The sequence below is a fragment of the Bubalus bubalis genome, chromosome 1, assembly GCF_019923935.1.
Source record: "Bubalus bubalis isolate 160015118507 breed Murrah chromosome 1, NDDB_SH_1, whole genome shotgun sequence".
Classification (NCBI taxonomy): Eukaryota; Metazoa; Chordata; class Mammalia; order Artiodactyla; family Bovidae; genus Bubalus; species Bubalus bubalis.
Window position 1 is genome coordinate 126,344,910 of NC_059157.1, and position 25,604 is coordinate 126,370,513.

Consider the following 25,604-nt stretch of genomic DNA (forward strand, 5'->3'; position numbering starts at 1 on the left):
AAAATATAACCAATGACGATAACAGAGGTTGGCTGGCTTATTTGACCACCATGCTTATTTGCTATATTTGTATCATTTTGACTCTCATAGTAACTTCCAGAGGAAGTTCTTCTCCTGGAGAAGTGATCTGTCAGGTACTGTTTTCCTCTGCAGAGAGAATACTAGCCTCCTGTGGTTCAGTCATGAAAGGACAGTTACCTGACTGCTGGCCCAGGGCAGTGTACATTTTTTCATCTTTTGAGACTTGAGATTTTAAGTAGCAATTATTTTCCTGTTGGGCCACCTTCCACAAATGTCTTAATTAGATGCCCCTGTTCAGCAGAAACAAGAATGTAGGGACAGGTGGACACCACAGAGAGGAGCCTCTGCCAACAAGAAAGAGCCAAGTTCTGGAGTCACTTTAGATCAGGCCATCTGTTGAAAATTTCACCCTTTTCCTGGTGCCCCAGCAGAAGCCAGAGGAAGAAACTTAATCCTCATTTGATATGGCCTATGTAGACCTACCTGATCAAGCTCCAAGCTCAGTTCTAAAACCACCCACTTTAATTATTCATTCCGGGAACCAGGTGGGGGCATGGCTGGATCCATAAGCATACCAGAGAGGGCCTTTCACCGAGTCCAGAGGTCAGCTCAGGGCCTCGAGCAGCCTGTCCTTGTCAGAGTGTCAGCTCAGGAAAAGCCGATCTCACCCCTCCCTGAATGCCCAGGACATAATGGGATACACAGCGTAAACTTCATTCTCCTGGTGTTTATTTGGTTCCTCAGGCAGTTGAGATGGTTCAGCAGCTTGGTCTACTGGAGTCTCAAGGAAAATCCCTCCATTTTTTAATTTAAAAGTAACACATTGTAAAGAAAAAAAAAATTTTTTTAAGAGTATGGGAAAATGAAAGAAACAACAAAATCATCTAAATCTTCCAGTGCTATCACACACACACACACACACACACACACACACACCCCCCTATCCTTGTAGGGGTCTTTTTTTTCCATAATTTTTTTATATAACTAGAATTAGATTGTATATATATGATTTTGGATCCAGATTTTTCACTTAGCATTATATTCAAAAACATTTTTCATATCATTCACAACTTTTGTTAAACATCAATTTTAATACAAGTCTGTCTTTTAACAGATGAGAAGACTGAGGTTGGGTATGGGGAGTAAGCCTACTTTTACAAGATCATACATCATTTAACACAAACCCAGGTTTCTACTTCTAGTCTGGTATCCTTTCCATGTTGCCCAGCTGGAAGGCATGAAGTAATGGAGAGACTTAGAAAGAAGGTGGAACAAGTCAGCTCTGCCAAGAACCATCACTAAGAAGAGAGTGTGATGTGGCATCTGGATGGAACCTCTGTGCTCTGGAAGAGGGTAGTCCCTGAGGGATGTGCTCAATGGCCGTGGGTTAGGGGTATTTCATGTAAGGTAGCATGAGCAGATGGGACACCACTGGGACCGTATGCCACTCAATCCTTCTGCACCCCAGCATTTCCCCTGCTAGACTGAACAGTAGGCCAAACTGAGGACTTAAACAATGGCTCAAGATCCAGTCACAGCTCTGGTAACCAAAATGTCTTTGCAAAAGGATAATGTTAACATTTTTAACTGAAGTATGATTGATTTATAATACTGTATTAGTTTCAGGTGTATTCAGGTGTATAAAGTGATTCAGATGTATATTTTTTCAGATTATTTTCCATTATAGGTTATTACAAGATACTGGATATAGTTTCCTGTGAGTGCATGTGTGCTAAGACACTTCAGTCGTGTCCAACTCCTTGCAACCTTATGGACTGTAGCCCACCAGGCTCCTATGTCCATGGGCTTCTTCAAGCAAGAATACTGGAGTAGATTGCCATGCCCTCCTCCAGGGGATCTTCCCAACCCAGGGAGGGAAACCACATCTCTTAGGCCTCCTGCATCGGGTTCTTTGCCCATAGTTTTCTGTACTATACAGTAAATCATCATCGCTTACCTGTTTTACATGTGGTAGTGAATATCTCTTCATCCCATCTCCTATTTATTCCTCCTCCCACTCCCTTTATTATTTTTTAGATTCCACAGATGAGTGATATCATATAATATTTCTCTTTCTCTGACTGACTTACTTCGCTTAGTATGATATTCTCTAGGTCCACCCATATTGCTGCAAATAGTATTATTTCATTCTTTTTAAATGGCTGCATAATATTCCATTGTATATATACAAACCACATCCTCTTTATCCATTCCTCTGTTGATGGACACTTAGGTTGCTTCCACATCTTGGCTATTGTAAATAGTGTTGCTATGAACATTGGGGTGTGTGTGTCATTTTGAATTAGAGTTTTTGTCTTTTCCCAGAAGTGGGATTGCTGTATCATGTGGTAGTTCTAGTTTTAGTTTTTTAAGGAACCCTCATACTGGTTTCCATAGTGGCTACAGCAATTTCCATTCCTACCAACAGTTCCTTTTTTCCCATATATTCTCCAGCATTTATTATTTGTACAATTTTTAATGATGGCTCTTCTGACCAGTGTGAGGTGATACCTCATTGTGACTTTGATTTCATTTCTCTGGTAATTAGTGACGTTGAGCTTCATTTCATGTGCCTGTTGGCCGTCTATATGTTTTCTTTGGAGAAATATCTATTTAGGTCTTCTGTCCAATTTTTGATTGGGTTCTTTTCATATTAAATTGTATGAGCCATTTGTATATTTTGGGCTTCTCTGGTGGCTCAGACAGTAAAGAATCTGCTTGCAATGCAGGAGACCCAGGTTCGATCCTTGGGTCAGGAAGATCCCCTAGAGAAGAAAATGACAACCCACTCCAGTATTCATGCCTGGAGAATCCCATGGACAGAGGAGCCTGGTGGGCTACAATCCATGGGGTCACAAAAACTTGGACATGGACTGAGTGACTAACACACATTTGTCAAATATTTAAAATATTAACCTCTTGCTAGTTGCATCAGCTGTCACTGACAGATGATTTTCTCCTGTTCTGTAAGTCATCTTTTCATTTTGTTGATGGTTTCCTTTGCTGTGCAAAAACTTGTACGTTGATTATTATTTGATTTTAAGTTTATTTTTTCTTTTGCCTTGGAAAAATGATCTAAGAAAATACTGCTCTGATTTATGTCAGATAATGTTTTGCCTATGTTCTCTTCTAAGAGTTTTTATGGGGTCCTATTTTATATTTAGGTCTTTAAACCATTTTGAGTTTACTTTTGTATATGGTGTGAGGGTGTATTCTAACTTGATTGATTTACATCTGGCTCTCCAGCTTTCCCAACACCATTTGCTAAAGAGACTATCTTTTCTCCACTGTATAGTCTTCTGTCCCTTATTGAAGATTAATTAGCTTCAAGTTAAGTGAAGTGAAGTGAACTTGCTCAGTCATGTCCGACTCTTTGAGACCGCATAGACTGTAGCCTACCAGGCTCCTCAGTCCATGGGGTTTTCCAGGCAAGAATACTGGAGTGGGTTGCCATTTCCTTCTCTAGGAGATCTTCCCAACTGAGAGATTGAACCCAGGTCTCCCACATTGTGGGCAGATGATTTACCGTCTGAGCCACCAGGGAAGTCCTCAAGTATATCGGTTTATCTGGGTGCTCTCTGTTCTGTTCCATTGATCTATATGTCTGTTCTTGTGCCAATACCATGATATTTAGATTACTGTACCTCTGAAGTCCTGGAGGGTTATGCCTCCAGCTTTGCTCTATTTCCTTAGGATTGCTTTGGCAATTCTGGGTCTTTTGTGGTTCCATCTAAGTTTCACTACTATCTGTTCTAGTTCTGTAGAAAATGTCATGGGTAATTTGTTAAGGATCACATTAAATCTATAGATTGTTTTGGGTAGTGTGGTGATTTTAACAATATTAATTCTTCCAATCCAAGAGCATGGGGTATCTTTCCATTTCTTTGAATCATCTTTGGTTTCCTTTATCAATGTTTTATAATTCTTACCTCCTTTGTTAGGTTTATTCCTAGGTTTTTAATTGCAATTTTAAATGGGATTTAAAATTTTTTTTCTCTTTCTGATATTTCATTTTTAGTGTAAAAAAATGCAACAAATTTCTGTGTATTAATTTTGAATCCTGCTACTTTACCAACTTCATGTATTAGCTCTTACAGGTTTTGTATGAAGCCCTTAGTGTGCTCTATGTAGAGTATTGGGCTTCCCAGGTGGCTCAGTGGTAAAGAATCTGCCTGCCAATACATGAGGCTCAGGAGACAGGGGTTTGATCCCTGGGTCAGGAAGATCCCCTAGAGAAGGCAATGGCAACCCATTCCAGTATTCTTGCCTGGGAAATCCCATGAACAGAGGAGCCTGGCAGGCTTCAGTCCATTATGTTTTAAAACATAATTTTGTTTTAAAACAGCTTTTTTGAGGTACAAATGGTATAAAATGAATTATACACATTTAAAATGTACAGTTAATAAGGTTTTATGTCTGTATTCATCAATAAAATCAGCACATACCAATATAATGAAGTTATTCATCAGCCTCAAAAATTTCCTTTATAGTCCCTTTTTCCCACCCTCCTTATGTGTCCACTTCCATTTCTATACAGCCACTGATCTGCTTGTGGTCACTATAGACTAGATTGCATTTTCTAGATTTTATATGAATAGATTGATACTGTATGTACTTTTTCCCACCTGGCTTCTTTCATTCAACATAATTTAAAAATTCATCCATGTTGTTTGGTATATCAATAATTAGCATATTTTTATTGCTGACTAGTATTTTAGTATACAGGTAGATATTCCACAATTTGTTTATCCATTCATTTATCAATGGACATTTGGGTTATTTCCAGCTTTGGCCTATTAAAAATAAAATGAATATTCATATACAAGTCTTCATACAGACAGCTTTCATTCCTTTTGAGTAAAGATCTGGAAGTAGAATGTTTAGGAGTATTATGTGGTCTTAATGACTTGACCTCTTTATTATTATGAAATGACTCTCTTTATCCCTAGTAATAGTCTTTGTTTTGAAATTTGTGTAATAAGTGTGAGTTGCTCAGTCATGTCCAACTCTATGTAACCCAATGAACCCACCAGGCTCCTTGTAACTGATAAAACCACCTTAGTTAACTAGTGTTACCAGAGTATATCTTCTTTCATCCTTTTAATGTATTTGTGTCTTTATATTTAAATTGACTTTCCTATAGGAAGTATGTCTTGGGGTCTTATTTTTTAATCCATTCTGACAATATCTGCCATTTAGAGTTTTAGAACATTTACATTTACTGTGATAATTGATGTAATTAGGTTTACAACTACTATATTGCTGTTTTCTTTTTTCCAATCTCTTATTTTATTCCCATTTGCTCTTTTTTCTGAATACTTTTAAATTAATTGAATTTTTTATGATTTTACTTTATCTCCTTTTTTATCTTAGTTTTAACTATGACAGTGTACCTTCAAGTAGTAGTATTTCGTTTTGCATATATTATAAGAAATTTACAACATACTTCTATTTCTCCAGGTCTTTGTGCTTTTTTACTTCAACATGTTGTAAACCACACAACATGTTGTTATTGTCATAGATAGCTATCTTTTTTAAAAGATTTAGTTAATAAGAAAAATATTCTTTATATTTATCTACATGGTTTACTAGTTTTAATGCTCATCATTCTTGTGTGTAAATCCAGGTTTCCATAGATTGTAATTCTAGTAAAAAGATTTCCTTTACCCATTTCTTGTAATGTAGCTCTATATAGCTTGTACATTTGAAAAGTTCTTTATTTAGCCTTTTTTTCTAAAGATATTTTGCAGAATCAAGAATTCTAATTTGACAGATTTTTTTCCTTTTAGTACTTTTTTAAAGATGTTGTTCCACTGGCTACCAACATGCTTTGTTTCCAGTAAGAAAACTACAGTCATTCTTATCTTTGCTTTTCTCCATATCAGATGTTTTTTCTTTGGTTTCTTTTATGATTTTGTATCACTACCGACCACCTGACCTGCCTCTTGAGAAATCTGTATGCAGGTCAGGAAGCAACAGTTAGAACTGGACATGGAACAACAGATCAGATCAGATCAGTCGCTCAATCGTGTCCAACTCTCTGCGACCCCATGAATCGCAGCATGCCAGGCCTCCCTGTCCATCACCAACTCCTGGAGTTCACCCAGACTCAGGTCCATCGAGTCAGTGATGCCATCCAGCCATCTCATCCTCTGTCGTCCCCTTCTCCTCCTGCCCCCAATCCCTCCCAGCATCAGAGTCTTTTCCAATGAGTCAACTCTTCACATGAGGTGGCCAAAGTACTGGAGTTTCAGCTTTAGCATCATTCCTTCCAAAGAAATCCCAGGGCTGATCTCCTTCAGAATAGACTGGTTGGATCTCCTTGCAGTCCAAGGGACTCTCAAGAGTCTTCTCCAACACCACAGTTCAAAAGCATCAATTCTTGGGCGCTCAGCCTTCTTCACAGTCCAACTCTCACATCCATACATGACCACAGGAAAAACCATAGCCTTGACTAGATGGACCTTTGTTGGCAAAGTAATGTCTCTGCTTTTGAATATGCTATCTAGGTTGGTCATAACTTTCCTTCCAAGGAGTAAGAGTCTTTTAATTTCATGGCTGCAGTCACCACTGGTTCCAAATAGGAAAAGGAGTACATCAAGGCTGTATATTGTCACTCTGCTTATTTAACTTATATTCAGAGTACATCATGAGAAATGCTGGGCTGGAAGAAGCACAAGCTGGAATCAAGATCGCCAGGAGAAATATCAATAACCTCAGATATGCAGATGACACCACCCTTATGACAGAAAGTGAAGAGGAACTAAAAAGCCTCTTGATGAAGGTGAAGGAGGAGAGTGAAAAAGTTGGCTTAAAATTCAGCATTCAGAAAATGAAGATCATGGCATCTGGTCCCATCACTTCATGGGAAATAGATGGGGAAACAGTGGAAACAGTGTCAGACTTTTTTTGGGGGGGCTCCAAAATCACTGCAGATGGTGACTGCAGCCATGAAATTAAAAGACGCTTACTCCTTGGAAGAAAAGTTATGACCAACCTAGATACCACATTCAAAAGCAGAGACATTACTTTGCCAACAAAGTTACATCTAGTCAAGGCTATGGTTTTCCCTGTGGTCATGTATGGATGTGAGAGTTGGACTGTGAAGAAGGCTGAGCGCCCAAGAATTGATGCTTTTGAACTGTGGTGTTGGAGAAGACTCTTGAGAGTCCCTTGGACTGCAAGGAGATCCAACCAGTCTATTCTGAAGGAGATCAGCCCTGGGATTTCTTTGGAAGGAATGATGCTAAAGCTGAAACTCCAGTACTTTGGCCACCTCATGCGAAGAGTTGACTCATTGGAAAAGACCCTGATGCTGGGAGGGATTGGGGGCAGGAGGAGAAGGGGACAACAGAGGATGAGATGGCTGGATGGCATCACTGACTCGATGGACCTGAGTCTGTGTGAACTCCAGGAGTTGGTGATGGACAGGGAGGCCTGGCATGCTGCGATTCATGGGGTCGCAAAGAGTTGGACATGACTATGCGACTGAACTGAACTGAACTGAACTGATCACTGATTTTAATCAATTTGATTTTGGTGTTCCTTGGTGTAGTTTTATATATATTTCTTATGTTTGGATTTCATTGAGCACCTTGTGTCTGAGGTTCTCTAGTTTTTATCAAATAACAAATCTGGGAAAATATCAACCATTATTTCTTTAATATTTTTCTGCTCCTGACTCTTAAGTATTCTAATTACATATTTATTTGACTACTTGAAGTTGTCCAACGGCTCACTGGTATGATACTTTTTTTTTTTTAATATAGTCTTTTTGGCTAGTTTCTGTTGCAATGCTTCAAATTCACTAACCTTTCCTTCTGCAATATCTAATCTGCTGTTAACACTGCTCAGTATATTTGTATTTTTCATTTAACATCATATCTAGACACTTGATGTGAACATCATAAAATATCTTTCATGTCTGTACTTAACATGTTCAATCTTTCCTCCAGCTTCTTGGATATATAGAATGTAGTTATAATAACTGTTTTAAAGTTTTTGTCTATTATATCATCTATATCATTCTGGATCCATTTCAATAGATTTTTCTCATTATTATTATTCATACTTGCTTTGTATACATGGCAATATCTTATTGAATGCCAGACTTCGAAAATTTTGCAGTGTTGGTACTAGAAATTTCTGTGCTCCTATAAATATTCTTGAGCTTTGCTTTGGGACACACTTAGGTTTACTTAGAAATAGTTTGACCTTTAGGGGTCAAGCTTTTAAAGCTTTGTCAAATCTGACCAGGGAGGCATTTTCTCTAGGGTTAATTTTGCCCGGTTATCAAGGCAAAACTCTTCTGAGTACTCTACTTAATGGTTCATTAATTATAGGAGGTTTGTACATTGATTGCTGGAAATAGACAGTATGCCTTGTTCTCTGTGCAGCCCAGGGATTGTTCCCTCTCATCTGGATTCCTTCCCCAGCCTCAGGTAGTTTCCTTACACATGTGTGCTGATCATTACTCAGATGAGTAATTGAGGGAACTCTCATCCAGTTACTCAAAAGGACCTTCTGCAGAGACAGCTGGAGTTCTCTCTGTGCAGCTGCCTCCCCTCCAGTGCTCTGCTCTGTGAATTCCACCCACCGTGAGCTCCCCAGACTCCCAGCTCCATCTCTGCAACTCACAGAGATTTCCAGGACCTCCCTGGGTTTCCCTCCTTGTGCCACAGTCTAGAAACTTTCCAGTCAGTAAGATGTGGCATTTGCAGGGATCACCTCAATTGTTTCCCATCTCTTGGGATCACTCGTTGGTGCTGGCCATAGTCAATGTCCTGTGAACCATTATTTTGTATCTTTTGTCCAATTTTTTAGTTACAACAGTAAGAGGGTAAAATTGGTCCCTCTTATTCCAACTTAGTTGGCATGGAATTCACTATAATAGTGTTTTATTGAATGAATAATTTGAGGATATAACAGTAACTTGAGCTACCTAATACAAAGAATTTTTCACATTTGTCTTATATATTTAAGTTTTTCCATAACTTTAACTCCATTGAGATTTTTGTACTTCTATGCATATGTAATTTCATAGCAATTTCCTCCATCTCACTATCCTTGTTTTTATTTCATCCTATTGTGTTTTCATCTCAATTTGCTCACCTCTGAGGCTTTCTACTCCTGTTTAATAGAGGTTGCACCTTCTTGCAATCTACTGAGTGTCCTGCCCAATAAGAAATCATTTCCAGAGATACGGTCCTCTGAGATTTCAGGATAAAACTTCCTTTCCTTGTTTTGCAGCTCTGTTTCGTGGATTCCATCATGGTCTCTTCACAGGGCCCTCTGTGCCATTCAGAGTATGTCAGCGACCTTTGGTCTCACCCACTGTCCATCTGGGTGATGCGTAATTCCCTTCTCAAGCCACAGCTAACCTCTAGGACCAGGAAGGCTTTCATGTAGCACAGCTCTGTTGGCCTGAGATGAACTGTTTGCCATTACTTGGCATTTTGCTTCTCTAAATAGTGTACTGGTGGCATTGCTTCCCCAGCAGGCATTACTGTCGAGGTTGTCACTCCCTCTGCTTATGCCTTCAAGATCCTGTTACTTGGTAGTACAACAGTTAGGTTGCATTTTCCAGTACCAGTCTTCCTTTTACTGTTTCCTGTGGTTTTGTGAGTTGTACCCCTTTATTCAATATTAAGATCATGGATTCGGGAAAGAGAGATGGCCCTTAAAGTGCCTCAAAAAAGTATAATTCACACAGTAAAATATAGGTATCTGGTTTTCTGGTTAGTATTAATGTTAATAACATCAGATTTCTTAACCAGAGGACAAAGAAATGGTTTTCCTATTATTAGCACTAGTCCAGTCACTTGGTCTTATCTGACTCATCGACCCCATGGACTGTAGACCCCAGGCTCCTCTGTCTATGGAATTTTGCAGGCAAGAATATTGGAGTGGGTTGCTATTTCCTCCTCCAGGGAATCTTCCTAACCCAGGGATTGAACCCAGGTCTCCTGCATTCCAGGCATATTCTTTACCATATGAGCCACAGGGAAGGCCTTTCCTACCTATAAGAATGAAAAGAAGGAAATTTTCAGAGGGAAAACTTACTCTACTCCTGTGGTATATTGAGTCACTTTCTGCACTGTATTTATGCTACTGATTAGGCTTTCAGTTTGAAGAAGGCAAAGACACCCCACTCCAGTACTCTTGCCTGGAAAATCCCATGGACGGAGACGCCTGGTAGGCTGCAGTCCATGGGGTCGCTAAGAGTTGGACACGACTGAGCGACTTCACTTTCACTTTTCACTTTCGTGCATTGGAGAAGGAAATGGCAACCCACTCCAGTGTTCTTGCCTGGAGAATCCCAGGGATGGGGGAGCCTGGTGGGCTGCCATCTATGGGGTGGCACAGGGTCGGACACGACTGAAGCGACTTACAGCAGCAGCAGTATAGTTAGTATAGTTAGGTAATTAGTATAGCTTAGTGGTAGTTAGGGAGAAGGCAATGGCACCCCACTGCAGTACTGTTGCCTGGAAAATCCCATGGATGGAGGAACCTGGTAGGCTGCAGTCCATGGGGTCGCTAAGAGAAAGACACGACTGAGCTACTTCACTTTCACTTTCCACTTTCATGCATAGGAGAAGGAAATAGCAACCCACTCCAGTGTTCTTGCCTGGAGAATCCCATGGATGGAGAAGCCTGGTAGGCTGCAGTCCATGTGGTCGCACAGAGTTGGATACGACTGAAGCGACTTAGCAGTAGCAGCAGCAGGCTTTCAGTATGTGAAAATTCTTCCTAGTTTCTGGAAATTAGGTGATTGTTGATCCCAGTTTTCTCTTTTGAACTTTTATCTTTTTTATTTATCTTTAAATGTACTTGAGAAGAAAATTGTGAAGGGGTATGTTGGTACATAACTAATAGTCTGGATTTTTGGAGTCCCAGCTAAAATTACTTCTTTGATGTATTCCCCCCAAAATTAAGCTAAATGGCATTTACCTGATTGATATTACTAAAATTCACTGTCATCTTTTCTAAAAATTCACATAGCATAAGGGACTTTCTTATATGGCTATAGACTCTTTAAAGGGTCAGAATGCAGTTGTTTCAAAAAATATGAAGCTTACAAACTGGATTTCTAGGACCTCTGATTTAATCATATCTTTTTTATTTGATCAAAAGCATCATCCATGCCTTTGAAGACATTTATATAAAACTCTTGCCTCTTCCATGAAAAGAATGGGGCAACAAGGGTTTCCTATTTACTAAACCTTGTGTCTTTGGATGCTTTCATTTTGCATGATGCAGAAACAAAGATCACTGAGAAGCAAGTGCCTGCTAAGAACCAAGCAGCTGCGACCCCTGTGGGGAACCTTGTTGCTCCGTCTTCAGGCTCAGAAACCCCCATAGTCTACCTGAAGGATGTCGTGTGTTACCTGTCCCTACTGGAGTCGGGGAGACCTCAGGATAAGCTAGAGTGTAAGTATGTACCCTGTCAAGGGACTTTGACTTTTTCCTAGAGGAAGACCTAGTGTCCTCTCCGTCCTTCTAAACTGAGGTTGATCTGGGATCCTGGGGTGGGTACTGCCCCCTCGAGGGAGGTCGTCTGCCCTGTCACCAATAGTGACATAAACATTTCCTAGAATCTACGATGGACCACAGTACCAGTTGTACAGGGCGGGGGTGCATTTGACACCTTGGTATTGAGAATCAAGATCTGGAAAGGGAAGGAGTCTTTAAAAGAGATGAAGACTCCCTTTCTTTGCTGGCAGGATTTCCTGAAAGCCTCTAATCAGAAAGCTGCTGCCTCCCCTTAGAAGATTTTTTCAAGGGAAGATTTGCAACATCTGTCTTCCTTCCCCTGTTCCATGCCCAAGCAATTCTTTAACTATGAAGAAGCCTTTTTTTTCCTTGAGACCTAATCAACCTCTACCTTGTTAAAGCTTATTTCTATGTCTTCACCCATCCCAACCCCAAGTGTTTTGGCCTCTAGAGAAAGAAGGCTAGTTAATTAAGGGAATTGAGCTTGGTTTTAAAAACAAAGTCTTCAGAAGGAGAAAAATAACAGAAAGGAAAGCCCACAAAGTGCAGTCTCGCAGACAGTCACTCTGGAGATGGTCTCGCTGGCCTCTGCGAGCCTACAGGCAAACTTTACAGCAGGTTATAGGTAGGTCTTGTTTAAAAATATATATTATTTTGGTTTCTCTTAGGATCTTAGGAGACTTAAGGGAAAAGTATACGCATTATAGCAAAAGTTAGAATTCCAGCCTAAAATCAGAATAGTCAACGAAATAAACATTAGCAAGGAGAAGTCTGGCAGAGGTTAACCCTTGCCAAAAACAAAATGAAACATTTGCTCATTAACCGAGCTTAAAATCTACCCCACAGGTTTGATAATAATTGCCAGTCTTAAGTGATAATTTCGAAGCAAATGTACCAGATTTCTGTTTGTACTGACTAATGTTAAAAGAGAAATGTCAGATTATTTCCCACATTCGGTTGGATTTGGGGCATTGTATTTGTTCATAACTACCAGAGAGGATATGGCAGACTCTTTCATATGAGTGCCTCTCAGACTGAGTCCTGTAATGGTAATAAAAATGAACTGATTTTAAAAGCTTTTTCTTATAGAAAAATTTAAATACAGATAAAAGTAGAGAATGCAAAGAACTTCCCTATATCCATCAACCACCTTCAGCAATTACCAGCTTCTGGTCAGTTGTGTTTTATTTATACCTCCTACTCATTTCTCCTGCACCAGATTATTTTGAAGCCAATTTTGAACATCATATAATTTCATTTGTAAATATCTCAGTATGTACCTCTGACATATGACTTTTCCTAAATATAATCACAACACTGTTATCACATCTAAAGAAAATGATTCCTTACTATTTTCAAACATTCCGTTTTCATTATTTTCAGTATTCATTGTTTTCCCATCATGGTAAACAATTCAAATGTTGTTTATTTGAATTGGAGGTCCAAGTAAAGTCCATACACTTTACTTTTTTTCCCTGAAATTTTTTGTTGCAGAAACTTGGTCATTTGTCCTTAAAGTTTTCTTTAATTAAGACAAATAAATTCAAATCATCTCAGATTTTAGTGACTGAAACCAAGTTAAACCTTTAAAAAAAAAAAAAAATAACAGTTTGTGTGTGTATAGGAAATGATAGGCTGAAATTTCACCTATTATCAATGTAATAAAAAAAACTCAACATCGAACATCTCATTTTTGCTAAACACTTTAAATGCACTATTAACCTCACAGTAACCCTAGAAAAGTGACATGATTTTTGTCATTTTATATATATATATATATAATTTTGTCATTTATATATAAGAAAGCATGGAAAAGTTAAATGACTTGCCTAAGGCCATGCTTCTAAAAAAAAGGATGCTTGCTCATACTTCTTGTTCTACTCCTCACAGTAGGACCAAAGTGGGCTCCACATTAGCGCCACCTGGGCCCAGAGTGTCTCTGGGACATTCAGAGGAGCCACAAAGAATCGGAAGCCCATGACCCCACTTTTAAATAATTTAAATTCCAACCAGAGACACATCACTGTATACATAAGGTCCAGAGACATAAAACATGTAGAAGGAAGTGACAACACAAGGGCAGATTAACAAATTAACAGGAGTGCTGTGACCCTGTGGGTACATCCCGAGAGGTCCAGAGTAGTTGCATGAGTGAAGGGTCGGTCAGGGGAGGCTCCATGGAGAAGGCTGGCACAAGGGAACATTTCAAAGGATAGGAAGGAAATGAAGACATTTTCAGCTCTGCTTCCCACCCTGCTTACTTGTGAGACCACAGACAGAATCTCTACCTTTTAGATTAATTAAACAGCAAGTTTCCAAATCTCATAAATGAACATTTAGTCCTTTCCCCAAAATTCATTCCCAAATCTTTCTTATCCTCCATCACTTCTCTACAGTTAGAACATGGCAGAGGATGTTTCTGAATCACATGTTGACATTTTAGAAAAAAAAATACAATAGCTTCTATAATAGTAACTACTTCATAATATTATTGAGGATTAAATAGTAATAATGATAAGTGCATAAGATGATATATTATACATATTAAATGCCATATATAAATATTCATTAATGAAAGAAAATACAAATAACATCTGTTGAGTGTTTCTTACATTCCAAGCACTATAGATTTTGGTGTATCATTTACATATTAGTCTTCATTTGAAAAAAGACTTAGGGTAAAGAAACTATTTTAATCTCCATCTTACAGATGAAGAAATTGAATCTAAAGAAGATAAATGACTGTTTTGATGTGCTAGAGGTGGTAGGACAGGGCCATGGTCTGAAGCTAACTTCACACCCTTCCTATGTGCAGTGGAAGCAGTGCCCCATCTATCACTCCAGTGTCTGCCCACCACCAGCAGGGCATCTGCTTTGCGTTGTGTTCCCATGATGCTGAGAGGTGTGAATGCTCCATAGGGAATCACACTCATGACCCAGATCTCATCAGTCAAAGAGTTATTGCTTAGACAGTCCTAGAAGCCAGGTGGCTTGGTTCTCCTCTCTCTTCCCACCCTCTTTGTGAGGAAACAGACTCTGTGCCTTGGAGGGTGGGTTAGTTGGCTGCAACAGACTTCACCCCAGTGATGGTCAGAACTGACCTAAAAACTGGCAGCAAAGTCTCAGCCCATCCTTGGTGCCTGGAAGACCTCCTCAAGCCTCGCCTTTGTGTTTCTTACAGTCATGTTTCGTCTCTATGATTCGGATGAGAACGGTCTCCTGGACCAAGCGGTAAGCTCTCTAAATATTCCTCCAAGATGCAAGAAAGGCTAGGGGAGAGGGGAGCAGGTGAAGGGAGAGTTCAAAAACTTCCAGTTCCACCATCATCAGAATACCTGTGTCTCAATATGAGCTGCAGAGATGAATAGAAACCCCCTCCTTCTAACATCCAAAGAGCCGGGCCAGAGGAGAGTGAATGCCAGCTTGCCTTTTCATTCCAGGAGCCCAAATTGCAAAATCTCAGATTGGGGAGATGTAAAATGTAGTTACTTTCCCAGTTGGTTCAGAAATTCCCCCTTCAGTTTCCTACTGAAGTTCAAGAGTGGAGGAAAGGAGGTGGGGAGAGGCAGCAAGACCAGGGCAGGAAGACAGGAGGAAGGCAGGTAACTTCTGGTGAGCTTGGCCATCGCCCTTGCCTTCTTCTCATATCCTAGGCACTAGCACTAGGAGTCTCACTCTATCTTCTCCAAGCACATCATCCCATCCCACCAAACCTGGGAAGCCTGAGTCTTGCCCCCACCTTCTCTCAGGAAGAGGCAGGAATAGGGTGGGGATCATAGGGTGAGAAGAAGGGCAGAAAAGGAAGAAGGCAGAGAGTGGAGAGGGCAGACAGAATCAGACAGGTCCTGTTCTCATGACTGGCAGGGTCAGAGATGGGATGCATTCCCAGAAAGGCTCTGAGGTTGAAGTGCATGGAGCTGAGACAGCCCAGAGGGAGGAAGAAAGGGAAGCACTCCACTAGACCAACTGCATCATCCCAGTTCCCTCTCAACCCTAGATGGTCTTAATGGGATCCCTATTTCAGTGCTGTGGGTTGGATCATGCAAGGGAACCACCGGAGAATCATGGACTCTTAAACATTTGTTTAACGCCCATTGATTATCTTGTATATGTCAGGCACTGGTCTAAGCCCTGGGGATGTATCAATGAGCCAATGGACAGAGATGCAGGTCCTCATAAAGCTTTCATTCTAACGAAAACACACACACTGCAAAGTGTAGTCAACTATGTGTTCAATACAATGTGTACCAGAGGACGATAAAGAAGGGAAAGGAAGTGTTGGATGAGCTTCAGTTTTAGCAAGAGGAGCTAAGGAAGGACTCCCTGAGGGAAGGACATCTGAGCAGATACTTGAAGGATTTGAAGGGAGTGAGTCATGGGGAATCACCTCCCAGGCAGAGGGAGCAACAAGGGCACAGGTCCTTGAGGGATGCCTGGAATACCAGCAGATTAAGGAGGAGGCAAGAATGAGTGGAGCAGGAGGGGTGATCAGATGAGGTCAGAGAAGTAATGAGAAGGGACAAGATATTTGCAAAGCATTCTCAAGCCTTAAAGGTGATTACAAGGGTTTTCTCTGGAGAAGTGGAGAACCATTGCAGTTTCTGAGCAGACGAGTGGCATGATTGACTTAGGTCCTCACAGAGTCTCTCTAGCTGCTGTGTTGAGTCTAGACTGTAGGAACGTAGGCAGTTCCTCCAGTTGGGAGGCTGTAAAAATAAGCAAGACAAATGAAGGTAGCTTGCCTTAGGGTAGCAGCATTGCAGGTGGTGAGAAGTGGTTAAATTCTGGATCTGTTTGGAAGGTATCATTGGTGGACTGAAGCAAGTATCAAAGTAGTTCTATCTCTCAACTTCCCACCAAGACCCCTTGGCAGTTGGATATCCAGCCTCTTGGTGAACACTCCCAGTAATGGAGAATTCACCTATTACCTTAAAACAGCCAATCCACTGCTGAGGATGATGTTAGAGAGGGCATCTTTCCGGCATCAAAGCCACCTCTAGTCCACCAGGGAAATTTTCAGTACAAAACTCAATTCTGCCCTTCTCTCCCCTCCCCCAACCCAATGGTGAGGTCAAAATAGGCCAATCTTCCAACTCTTCCCTCCCTCTGTCCCTCGGCTTATTTCTGCCCTCTATAGCTGACCAGCGGAGTACCAGTTGTACACAGTAGGCCTTCAATTATTTGAACATCTGACCACATCTTCCCTAAAATCTTCTCCAAGCTCCAATTTCCTAATTTCTACAGTATTTCTGGTAAAGCAGATTTAAATAACCACTCTAGTCAAGCTCTAGTTTGGCAATGCCATTCTTAAAATATGGCGTAGAATTGAACCTGCCCCTCCAGGACTCTTTAAGTATCCATATCAGGAGAACTCGTTCTTGAAATCTGCCCACTCTGCTTCCTGAAAATGCCCACCCATTTACACAGCTCTAGATCAAGTCTAATTCTCCAATTCAAAATCACATTGTTTGCTCGCATTGAATATTGAACCCTGCTAGATTCACAAGATGTTCCACTGGAACATCTGCTGGGCTCTGTTCCCACCTTACTGCCCATTTCCTTTTCCCCACCTACTGCCTCATCTGCAGTTTTGCAGTGGGCTATTTTCTAATTTAAATGAAATACAATGTTAAAAATCCCTGTTGGGTTTTAGCTTGCTTATGTTGACCCACCCAGCATTCTGTCTGGTGAAAGTAACACCTTTAACCCTTGCTTTAGTTCTCCAATGCATATCCCCAAATCAATTTATTATGAATATCCTAGATGGTACCCTAAATGTGAAAATGCTTCCTCAGTCCATTGTGTTTCCGTGGGATTCTCAGGGCACTGATTCATTAGCATCCAGCAATTCTGTGAGGTTTTAGATGGAGCCCAGCCGTGGTACCAAACAAAAGGCTCACTCATTAGAGAAGCATAGCCTTCATGAATTTCCTGTTTCAGGAGTCCCAGACCCAGGGCTGGACTTGATACAAAGGATACAAAGGAGATGCCAAAAAGAATCTGAATCATAGTGCCTGAGAAAGGACCAACCCAGTGGCCCTACATCCAACTGAAACTGACCCCCAAGGGGTATAGATGAATCCCAAGTTGCTAAAGCTGTGGGAATGAGGTGTGGGAAAAGGGGGAGGGAAGAAGTGCCTTGGTTTGTAAGTATTTTTAGGAGCTGTGATCACAAAGGAGGAGGAAACAGGAGTGCTTTCTATGCTGAGTCAAAGCACAGAATAGGGGAAGGAAGGTGGATTTAGGAGAAGGTCAGTGTTCAGTGAGCTTTCTGCATACCTCTGGCTTATCCACGGTCTATGCTTCTTGTGAGCTTTGTGGTCAAGGCAGAAATAAAGAGCAGAAACAAACAGTGAGCTCATGATGAAATGCCAGTGTATTGTACCAGCTGCTTCTCACACGACACCCTGCGCATCTTCCCACGGGGCTTGATTTTGACTCTTGCTCTTGGAAACACATCTTCAGTTGGGTTCTCTCCTTGGTGTTTTCTAGGAGATGGATCGTATTGTCAGCCAGATGCTGCACATTGCCCAGTATCTCGAGTGGGATCCCACGGAGCTAAGGCCTGTGAGTTTCCAGCAACCTGGGGTGACTTCCCAGTGAGCTTCTAAGATAAGAGTGGGACTTGAAAAAACACACTTGTTTACAGTAGAGTGTCTCCCAGACTCATCTTCTTAGAGGTGGCTCCTTTGGGGTCCTACACCTCCTTGACCTCCCACTTCTCTGATAGGAAAAATTAGAGGCCGGGGAATAGTGTAGACTAATTCAAATAATAATACCTAATAATACCCCCTAGCTGAATTTTTATAACAGGGGTTCATAGGTCATAGAATTTAGAGCTAGAAAGAAATTCAAAGATTTTTCTCAGTCATCAGATAATAATAATTATTACATTGGGGGCTCCCATGAGACCAATATTATGTTTGGCATTTTGTATACATTTTCCCTAATCTTTGCTACCAGGCTGCAAGCACAGCAATGCTAGTTCTATTTTGCAGATGGGCAAAGCAGAAAAACAGAGCCCAGAGAGTCCAGGTGGCTTGCTTAAGGGCACACAGGTCTGGGAAGACCCAGGCTTGGACCTCTGTTCCCCTCACCCCAGTTTACTCCATCACTGCTGTCTACTCACTCTGAATCAGAGAGAAAGGGGTAAAACACAAGAAAACTCAGAACAAAAGAGAAAAAAAAGGGCAGGGGCGAGCAGAGAAGCCGAGGGTGAAAGTGGACAATTGTTGCTCTACGGATTTGCAGATACTGAAGGAGATGTTACAAGGCATGGACTACGACCAGGACGGCTTTGTGTCTCTTGAGGAGTGGGTCCACGGAGGGATGACCACCATCCCATTGCTGGTCCTCCTGGGCATGGACGACTCTGTAAGTTGCACACTTGAGGTCCAAGACCCCTCACCTTTCAGAAACATCAGGTTCCAAGTGGAAGTTAATATCCTTGGTTTCTGTCCCGGACTTCCCAGTGGATACCTCATATGCTCCAGGCCAGCCCCGAAGTCCTCTCTTTTTTACCTGTTAGTGCCTGAAATATGTTCATTCATTTGACAGACATTTACTAAATTATTACTAGATAAAGATACTGTTCTGAGTACCGAGAGGAGACACAGATATCATATTCACCCAGCTGAAACTTCTGTTCAACCACACAAAGGACAAAAAATTTTCAGGGAAGAATTCCATCTTTTCTCAAAATTAGCTGTAAAAATGCTAAGAGAGTTTGGGAAGGAAGGGAAGCAGGGAGGGAGGGAAGGAAAGGAAAGGAAAAATACTGATCTGTTGTGAGGCAGAGAGTGTTCAATGATAACATCTTATTTAGCAATCAGAATAACCAGATAAGGTAGATATTTTTTTATCCATTTATACAGATGGAAAATTGAGATTCTGAGTCTGAAGATGAAAAAGAGGAGCCAGCATTTATGTGTACCTGACTCTAAAGAACCTGCACTTTTGAACACCCCACACTTAAGAGTGAGACCAGCAGAAGAAGTTTTGCCCTGACTCTGAGGGATGCATGGGATTTTGATACCCCATTCTTGAGAGAAAGATCAAGTGAAATGACCTAGGCTATTTGATCTGGTTCTCAATAATGGGTATGGTTTGGCTGGTAGAAGAGAGTTTGCAGGCAGGAGAAGACCTTGATCAAAAACCCACGTGAAAGAAAGTTCAGGGTGTGTTAGAGAAACCTCCCAGTATTTATGTGAAGCACTGGCATCTGACCTGGTCTGCTTATTTACCATGAAAAGTAGCTTCCATACATGAGGTAGGGAAGGTTAGAACTAGGAGCGCAAATGGCAGCATTAGCATTTACCAGTACAACCACCTGGGTTGTAAACAACACCTGTTTGAGATTACTGAAATGACAGAGAGAGGGACAGAAGAGACGGTTCAGCTAGGCTGGCCTATAGCTGACATTGTTGCCTGTGAAATGTCCATCTGACAGTTCTGCAGTTCAGGACTAAGAATCCTGCAATTATCTCATAGCATGTTTAGGTCTTTCCATGTACTAATAGAAATCAATGAACCAGGAACTCCTTTATCCTTAGAACCCTGGAAGATCAGAGCTAGAAGAGAATTTGGTGATCCCTGGTCTATCCCCTTTGTTTTTCATACTGAGGACTAGAGAAGTAAAGGCACTTGCTGGTGGTCACACACCTAATTAGTACCATAGCCCATCTTCCATATTCAGTAACAGCACATTTCTCATGCAGTGATGAGACCCTACTGTGTGCATGAACCCATGTGACCTAGGACCTGGGGGAGCCCAGATAGGTATGGTATACTTTCTGCTCTTAAGGTTCAAGATGATACCTGAATCAAAGTAGGAGTTCTGCTTGAGTGTTGTTCTAACACACCAGTTTTGGGTTTGTTTTTTTCCTTTTCTCTAAAACATAATAGATATGGGACATTTTAATCACAAAGAACCCATTTCTAGTTCTATTTCTTAGGTGGGACTTGCTGAGCCCAAGGTGCTACCAACTCTTTGTTTGGAGGGGTTCCACTTTTTATGGCTGGAAGAGGGAGAGACATCATTTCTCCAACATTTTCCCCAGTGTCTCCCCCTTATGCCAAATGAACCTTGTAGAAAACCATACATCAGGAATAATGCAAACAAAAAGCAAAAGTGCACTTGGTTTTCATGAATCAAAAGTTTTATGTGTTCATTTGAAAATATGCACTGTATTATATGTTTTTACACTTAATAATTGGGGTTCTAGGGAAACATTCCTCAATGTCTTGTAAGTCACAGTGCTTGTTTGGCTTTTATCAAAACCCACTTATTGCCACTGAAAAGTCTGGAGATCTCTGAATGGGATAAATGAGAAACAATCTGTCTCTAAGGAGCTGTAGGCTCAGCATAAAACCTGGTGTGCAGGACTCCCAAACGCTGCAGCCTCCAATGTGCAAAAATAAAAGAGCCACATGATGGTGCTGTAACCCAAGCAGAAATGCTACTTATTCCAAAGCAAGGTCCTTCTGATTCTTACGCTGTATCTGTGAAAACAGTATCTGAGAAAGGGAGAGTCAGCTAATTAATTTTGCTCATAAAGGTATTTTTAGGTCAGATGACCGTCCTTCGGACTGGGTCTGCTAAGAATACTGTAGTTTCCTTTTTGTCCATGAAGGAAAGCCCTGGTTGGTGGAGATAGAAGAAGAAACACGATTTGGAAGCCATTATGACCACTGGCTTGGCTCAGTCACTTAATATTTGTGTGGTCTTGGGCTGTTTATCTGACTTCTATGAGTCTCTGCTTCTTCATTTCTAGAATAGGTATAAATCTCCCTCCTCACATGTGGGAAAACACTCTTTACTTATTTTTGCGTTCCCTACTCCCTAGTGCAGAGTAAGAACTTAATAAAAGTTTTCATTTACAATGTGTCAGGCGCTGGATTAGGAGCTTCACTTATATTTAATTTAGTTTTTATAAAAATCCCTTGTGGTCAATGTTTGTCAAAAGGATGAATGAATCTGTCTTTTAGTGAATCATTTAATCAATTAATGAACCCATTTACTAAAGTAGAAACCATTTTAGATGAAAAGGCTTTAATTCTATAAAACTCAGGTTTTGGAAGAAGCAGGGTTTTGAGGTGGTAAGAAGAAAAAAGCATATTCTGGCCCCAGGAGGAGACCAGCATTTGAAAAAGCATGTGGGCTTCTCTAGAGACCATTAGCAGAGGAGTCAAGCACAGGAATAGGTCTGGCCACTATGGCCAGCCCAAACCAGAGGGGCCCAGAAATAAGTAGGTTTCAGTCCAGCGCATTGGACTCCATGTACCTGACTCTCGATCATTATGAGCTTACAGTACTTTTTTTTTTTTTACTACCCTTAAGATCAGCCCAAGAGTGTTACTCTTTTGATGGAGTCTATGACAAAAGTTCAAGGACACTGTATGTGGAGGGGTGCTCCTGAAACCACAGTCTCCAGTGAGGCTGTGCTCCCAGAGGCTAGAAGGTGTGTGATTATGTCAGGCTTGGCTTATCTGGTGGATAAGGATGAATTTGCTTCTGAGCCAAGCCAGGGGGAAAGGATTTAACCCTCTCTGTCTCTTTGCTATTTTTTTCTATGTACAGAAAGTTTGATGAGAGGAGTACAGTATTTTTACTAAGCAAATTTTTTCCTGATTATAAAACTAGTACCTCCTCATTGTAAGAAATTTGGCAAATACAGAGAAAGTAGAAATTAGAGAATAAAATAAATCCGTAGTGTTGTTAGCTATAGCTAACCTCTGTTAACAATTTGGTCACTTTTTTTTTCCCCATCCAATGTATCATTATATAAAACCAAGATCATAATATGTCATCAAATTTGCATTCTGCTTTTTTGTCTTAGCACTTATAATGATGAGCACATTCCCAAGCTATCCAAGGTTCTTATGAATATCTTTTTGATGGCCACTTAGCATTAAATCATAGAGAGGTACCGCAAACCTTTTGGTCATTTTTGAGGGCTTTAGGATATTTTCAGTTTTTCATTATTTTAAATAATTCTGAGCTCAACATCTAATAGAGCACAAAAATGCTCATATATATTTCAAAAATTTATTTAGGATAGAATCCAGGAAAGGAAATTTGTAAGTCAAAAGTTATAAACATTTAAAGGACCTTTAGATAGAGAAATGGATGGATGAATAGAGGAATGGATGGATGGATAGATAAGATGGTTGATAGATGATAGGTGATTGATGGATAATAGACAATTGATAAATAATAGGTAATTGACATAATAAATAGATGCTTGACAGATAATAGATAAATTATTGAAAAAAGAAAGGACGAAGTTAAGAGAAAGATAACTAAGTTAGTTTGTTCTGATTTATATTCCACCAGCCATGCAGGAGAGGGCTAATTTTATCTCCCACACACATACTCCATTCAGTCCTAATTTTTAATTTTTGCTTATTTTAGAACATACACACGAAAGGTTTTGTTTTTATTTGTATTTCTATTCAGAGTATTTACATCAGTAAATTAAACAAATAATTCATCTTCCAAATATGAGAAGAGACTCTTTTTAGAGAAAGTGGGGCTTCCTGCTGAGCATCGCATTCTGTTGCTGTCCCCTCAGGGCTCCAAGGGGGATGGAAAGCACGCCTGGACCCTGAAGCACTTCAAGAAGCCAACCTACTGCAACTTCTGCCACGTCATGCTCATGGGTGTTCGAAAGCAAGGCCTCTGCTGCATTTGTGAGTAAACTTCCTTCAAACCCTTTTTCGCCAGAAACTGGCTTGCTCTGCACATGGTTGAGCCAGTCCCAGGAAAGTTTAGGCATCTCTCCTTCCTAGCTGGAGGGACCTGCCATATTCTTCCCACAGCACGGAATAGAACAAGACCTCCATGTTCTATCCTTATTCAACCCAAATCAAATGGACGAATATTAGTCTGCTGGAGTCGTGTCATGGGCCACTGACTCCCTAGAAAAAAAGTTATTAAAGTTCACAGGTAACTAAAAAGCATCTCATATTAATTTCAGTTGCATTTTACTAGTGAATGTTTGCATGGTCAGAAGAACCTGAGGGTTTTTTAAATTAAATTAATATTCATAAATACAATGGAAATTAAAATTACCCATTTGTTGTACTTTATAATCCACTTAGTGAAGTCAGACTTGAGAGAAGGAAAAAAAAACACACACGAGAAAGGAGGGAGGGAGCCTGGAAAGGAGAGCAGAAGAAAGAGATGGAGGGGAAGGAAGAGAGAAGGGATGATGGGGGAATGTGTGTGAATTTGGGGGACAGGAAGAGAGGGGAAGGGCTGCAACAGGAAGGCTTTGCAAGGCCCAGGGTATATGGGTGCAGAATCCTGCCCGCCCCTACCCCAACCTCAGGATGCAGACAGCAGGCACTCAGCCTGAACCCTCCAGAGACCGGGGACCTGCTGCTGTTGGGAGGGCCCTCGGGTACGGTGTGGGTCATCCAACTGTTTCATTTGACATGTACATGGGAGCCAGGCAGCAGGCAACCTCCGCCACAAAAGACATCGTAGCAGAGCTGGGCCCAGTGTCTACCTCGAACAAGTATAAGCAGGCATAAGAAGGGGGCCCCTGTCTTTCCAGCCCCCCTCATATCTGGCTTTCACCCACGTTTCATAGACCCAGCCTCATTCCTAGTAGGTTCTAGGCCTGTGGCATAGTAGTAAGTAGTAACAACAATAAATTTGTGGAATAGCTATTCTGACTTGCACAAGTGGTGCTTTATACAAATCATTTAATGCTGCAAAAGCTCCCTAAAGTAAAAGCTAATTTTATTCCCATCTTGTAGAACACTCTGAATTTCAGAGCTGTGAAGGCACATACCCTAGATCATGTGGGTAGTTACAAAGGGCAGAGCTGGAGTTCAGGCCCAGGTCTGCCTGTCTGCAGAGTTAGAGAGACCCTGGCCTTGCTTTCCACTCCCCAACATCCCGACATTCAATACTGTGTTGTTGGCATAGCCAGGGTGACGCCTCATATTCCCCTTAAGGGATGTTTTCCTGCTCCATTCACCAGTGAAAGCCAGTGGGTGGGGTGGAGGGTGTAGAAGTATGTCTGGGAGATAACCATGGATTCCTGTCAGTGAACAACAGGAGACTCGAATTTCCAGTTGGCAAGGCCAGCTCCACATGTCCCCTGCCCCATGGAGGGAGGCCTGGGCCTCAGCTAGTGGGGAGGAGGATGGCTGACCTTCCTTAGGTGGTCACTCACAGGCACTGTTCTTATTTATTTATTCATTTATTTTGCAGACTGTAAATACACTGTCCACGAACGCTGTGTATCCAAAAACATTCCTGCGTGTATCAAAACGAACTCCAAAACCAAAAGGGGTGGCGAGGTTGGTGATACCAGTTGCCTTGTTCTACTGCATGCTGTGTCCTGGGCAACATATCCATCTCCACAGATTCCTGGACAGGAAGGGGCTTTGGGAGCTTTGTCCTGTCCCTTCTCTGCCTCGAGGACCACCCTGAAACCATCTTGTCCATCCATCAATCCATTCAGCATCTCCCTAGTACCCACCCACCATGTGCCAGGCCCTGTTCCAGGGGGTATGAGGGTCATAACGTGGTCCTCAGCCTGGGGAACCATGCAGTCTGGTGGGAGGAGACAGGCACATAAGCAGAGCATAGCGTAGCGAACAGTGCGGAAGTGATAGCACTGTGTGGGACTTACAGTTGAGGCATGGGGGCGGAGGGAAGGGAGAAGAGACGAACAAGGAAGCTTTCACCAAAAAAAAAAAAAAAAACAAATGGCATTTGAGTTGTGTCTTGAACCCAAGTCAGCAGGATTTCACAAGGTATCAAGGAGGACAAGGCACTCTGGACTGGAGAAACTTCAAGAGTGAAGACATGGATACATGGCTTATTCTGGGGTCTGTACTTGGTTTAGTGTGACTGGCATAGAGGAGACTCAGAGGGAAAGGCAGGAGATGTGCTCTGGACTGGGGAGATCCAGGCTGAGGAGCTGGGAAGGAGGTTTATATGTAGCTAAGGGACTGCTAAAGAATTTTAAGCATGTGAAGAGATGATTGGGTTTGCAAATTAGGTTCACTGCTGGTACTAGGGATAAAGAACCTACCTGCCAATACAGGTAGATGTAAGAGATGCAGGTTTG

General features: G+C 41.3%; 1 protein-coding gene across 7 annotated transcripts in view; it reads left to right on the forward strand.

Annotated features, from left to right (window-relative positions):
• Positions 1-25,604, forward strand: part of DGKG (diacylglycerol kinase gamma) — a 223,466-nt gene that overhangs the window by 74,668 nt on the left and 123,194 nt on the right. For all 7 annotated transcript variants that reach the window (XM_044943843.2, XM_044943839.2, XM_044943850.1 and 4 more), the window contains 6 exons: positions 11,281-11,451; positions 14,696-14,745; positions 18,007-18,081; positions 18,766-18,888; positions 23,088-23,205; positions 24,740-24,828. In XM_044943843.2, the coding sequence (XP_044799778.1) occupies positions 11,281-11,451; positions 14,696-14,745; positions 18,007-18,081; positions 18,766-18,888; positions 23,088-23,205; positions 24,740-24,828 (626 nt within the window). The remainder of the gene's footprint in view (positions 1-11,280; positions 11,452-14,695; positions 14,746-18,006; positions 18,082-18,765; positions 18,889-23,087; positions 23,206-24,739; positions 24,829-25,604) is intronic.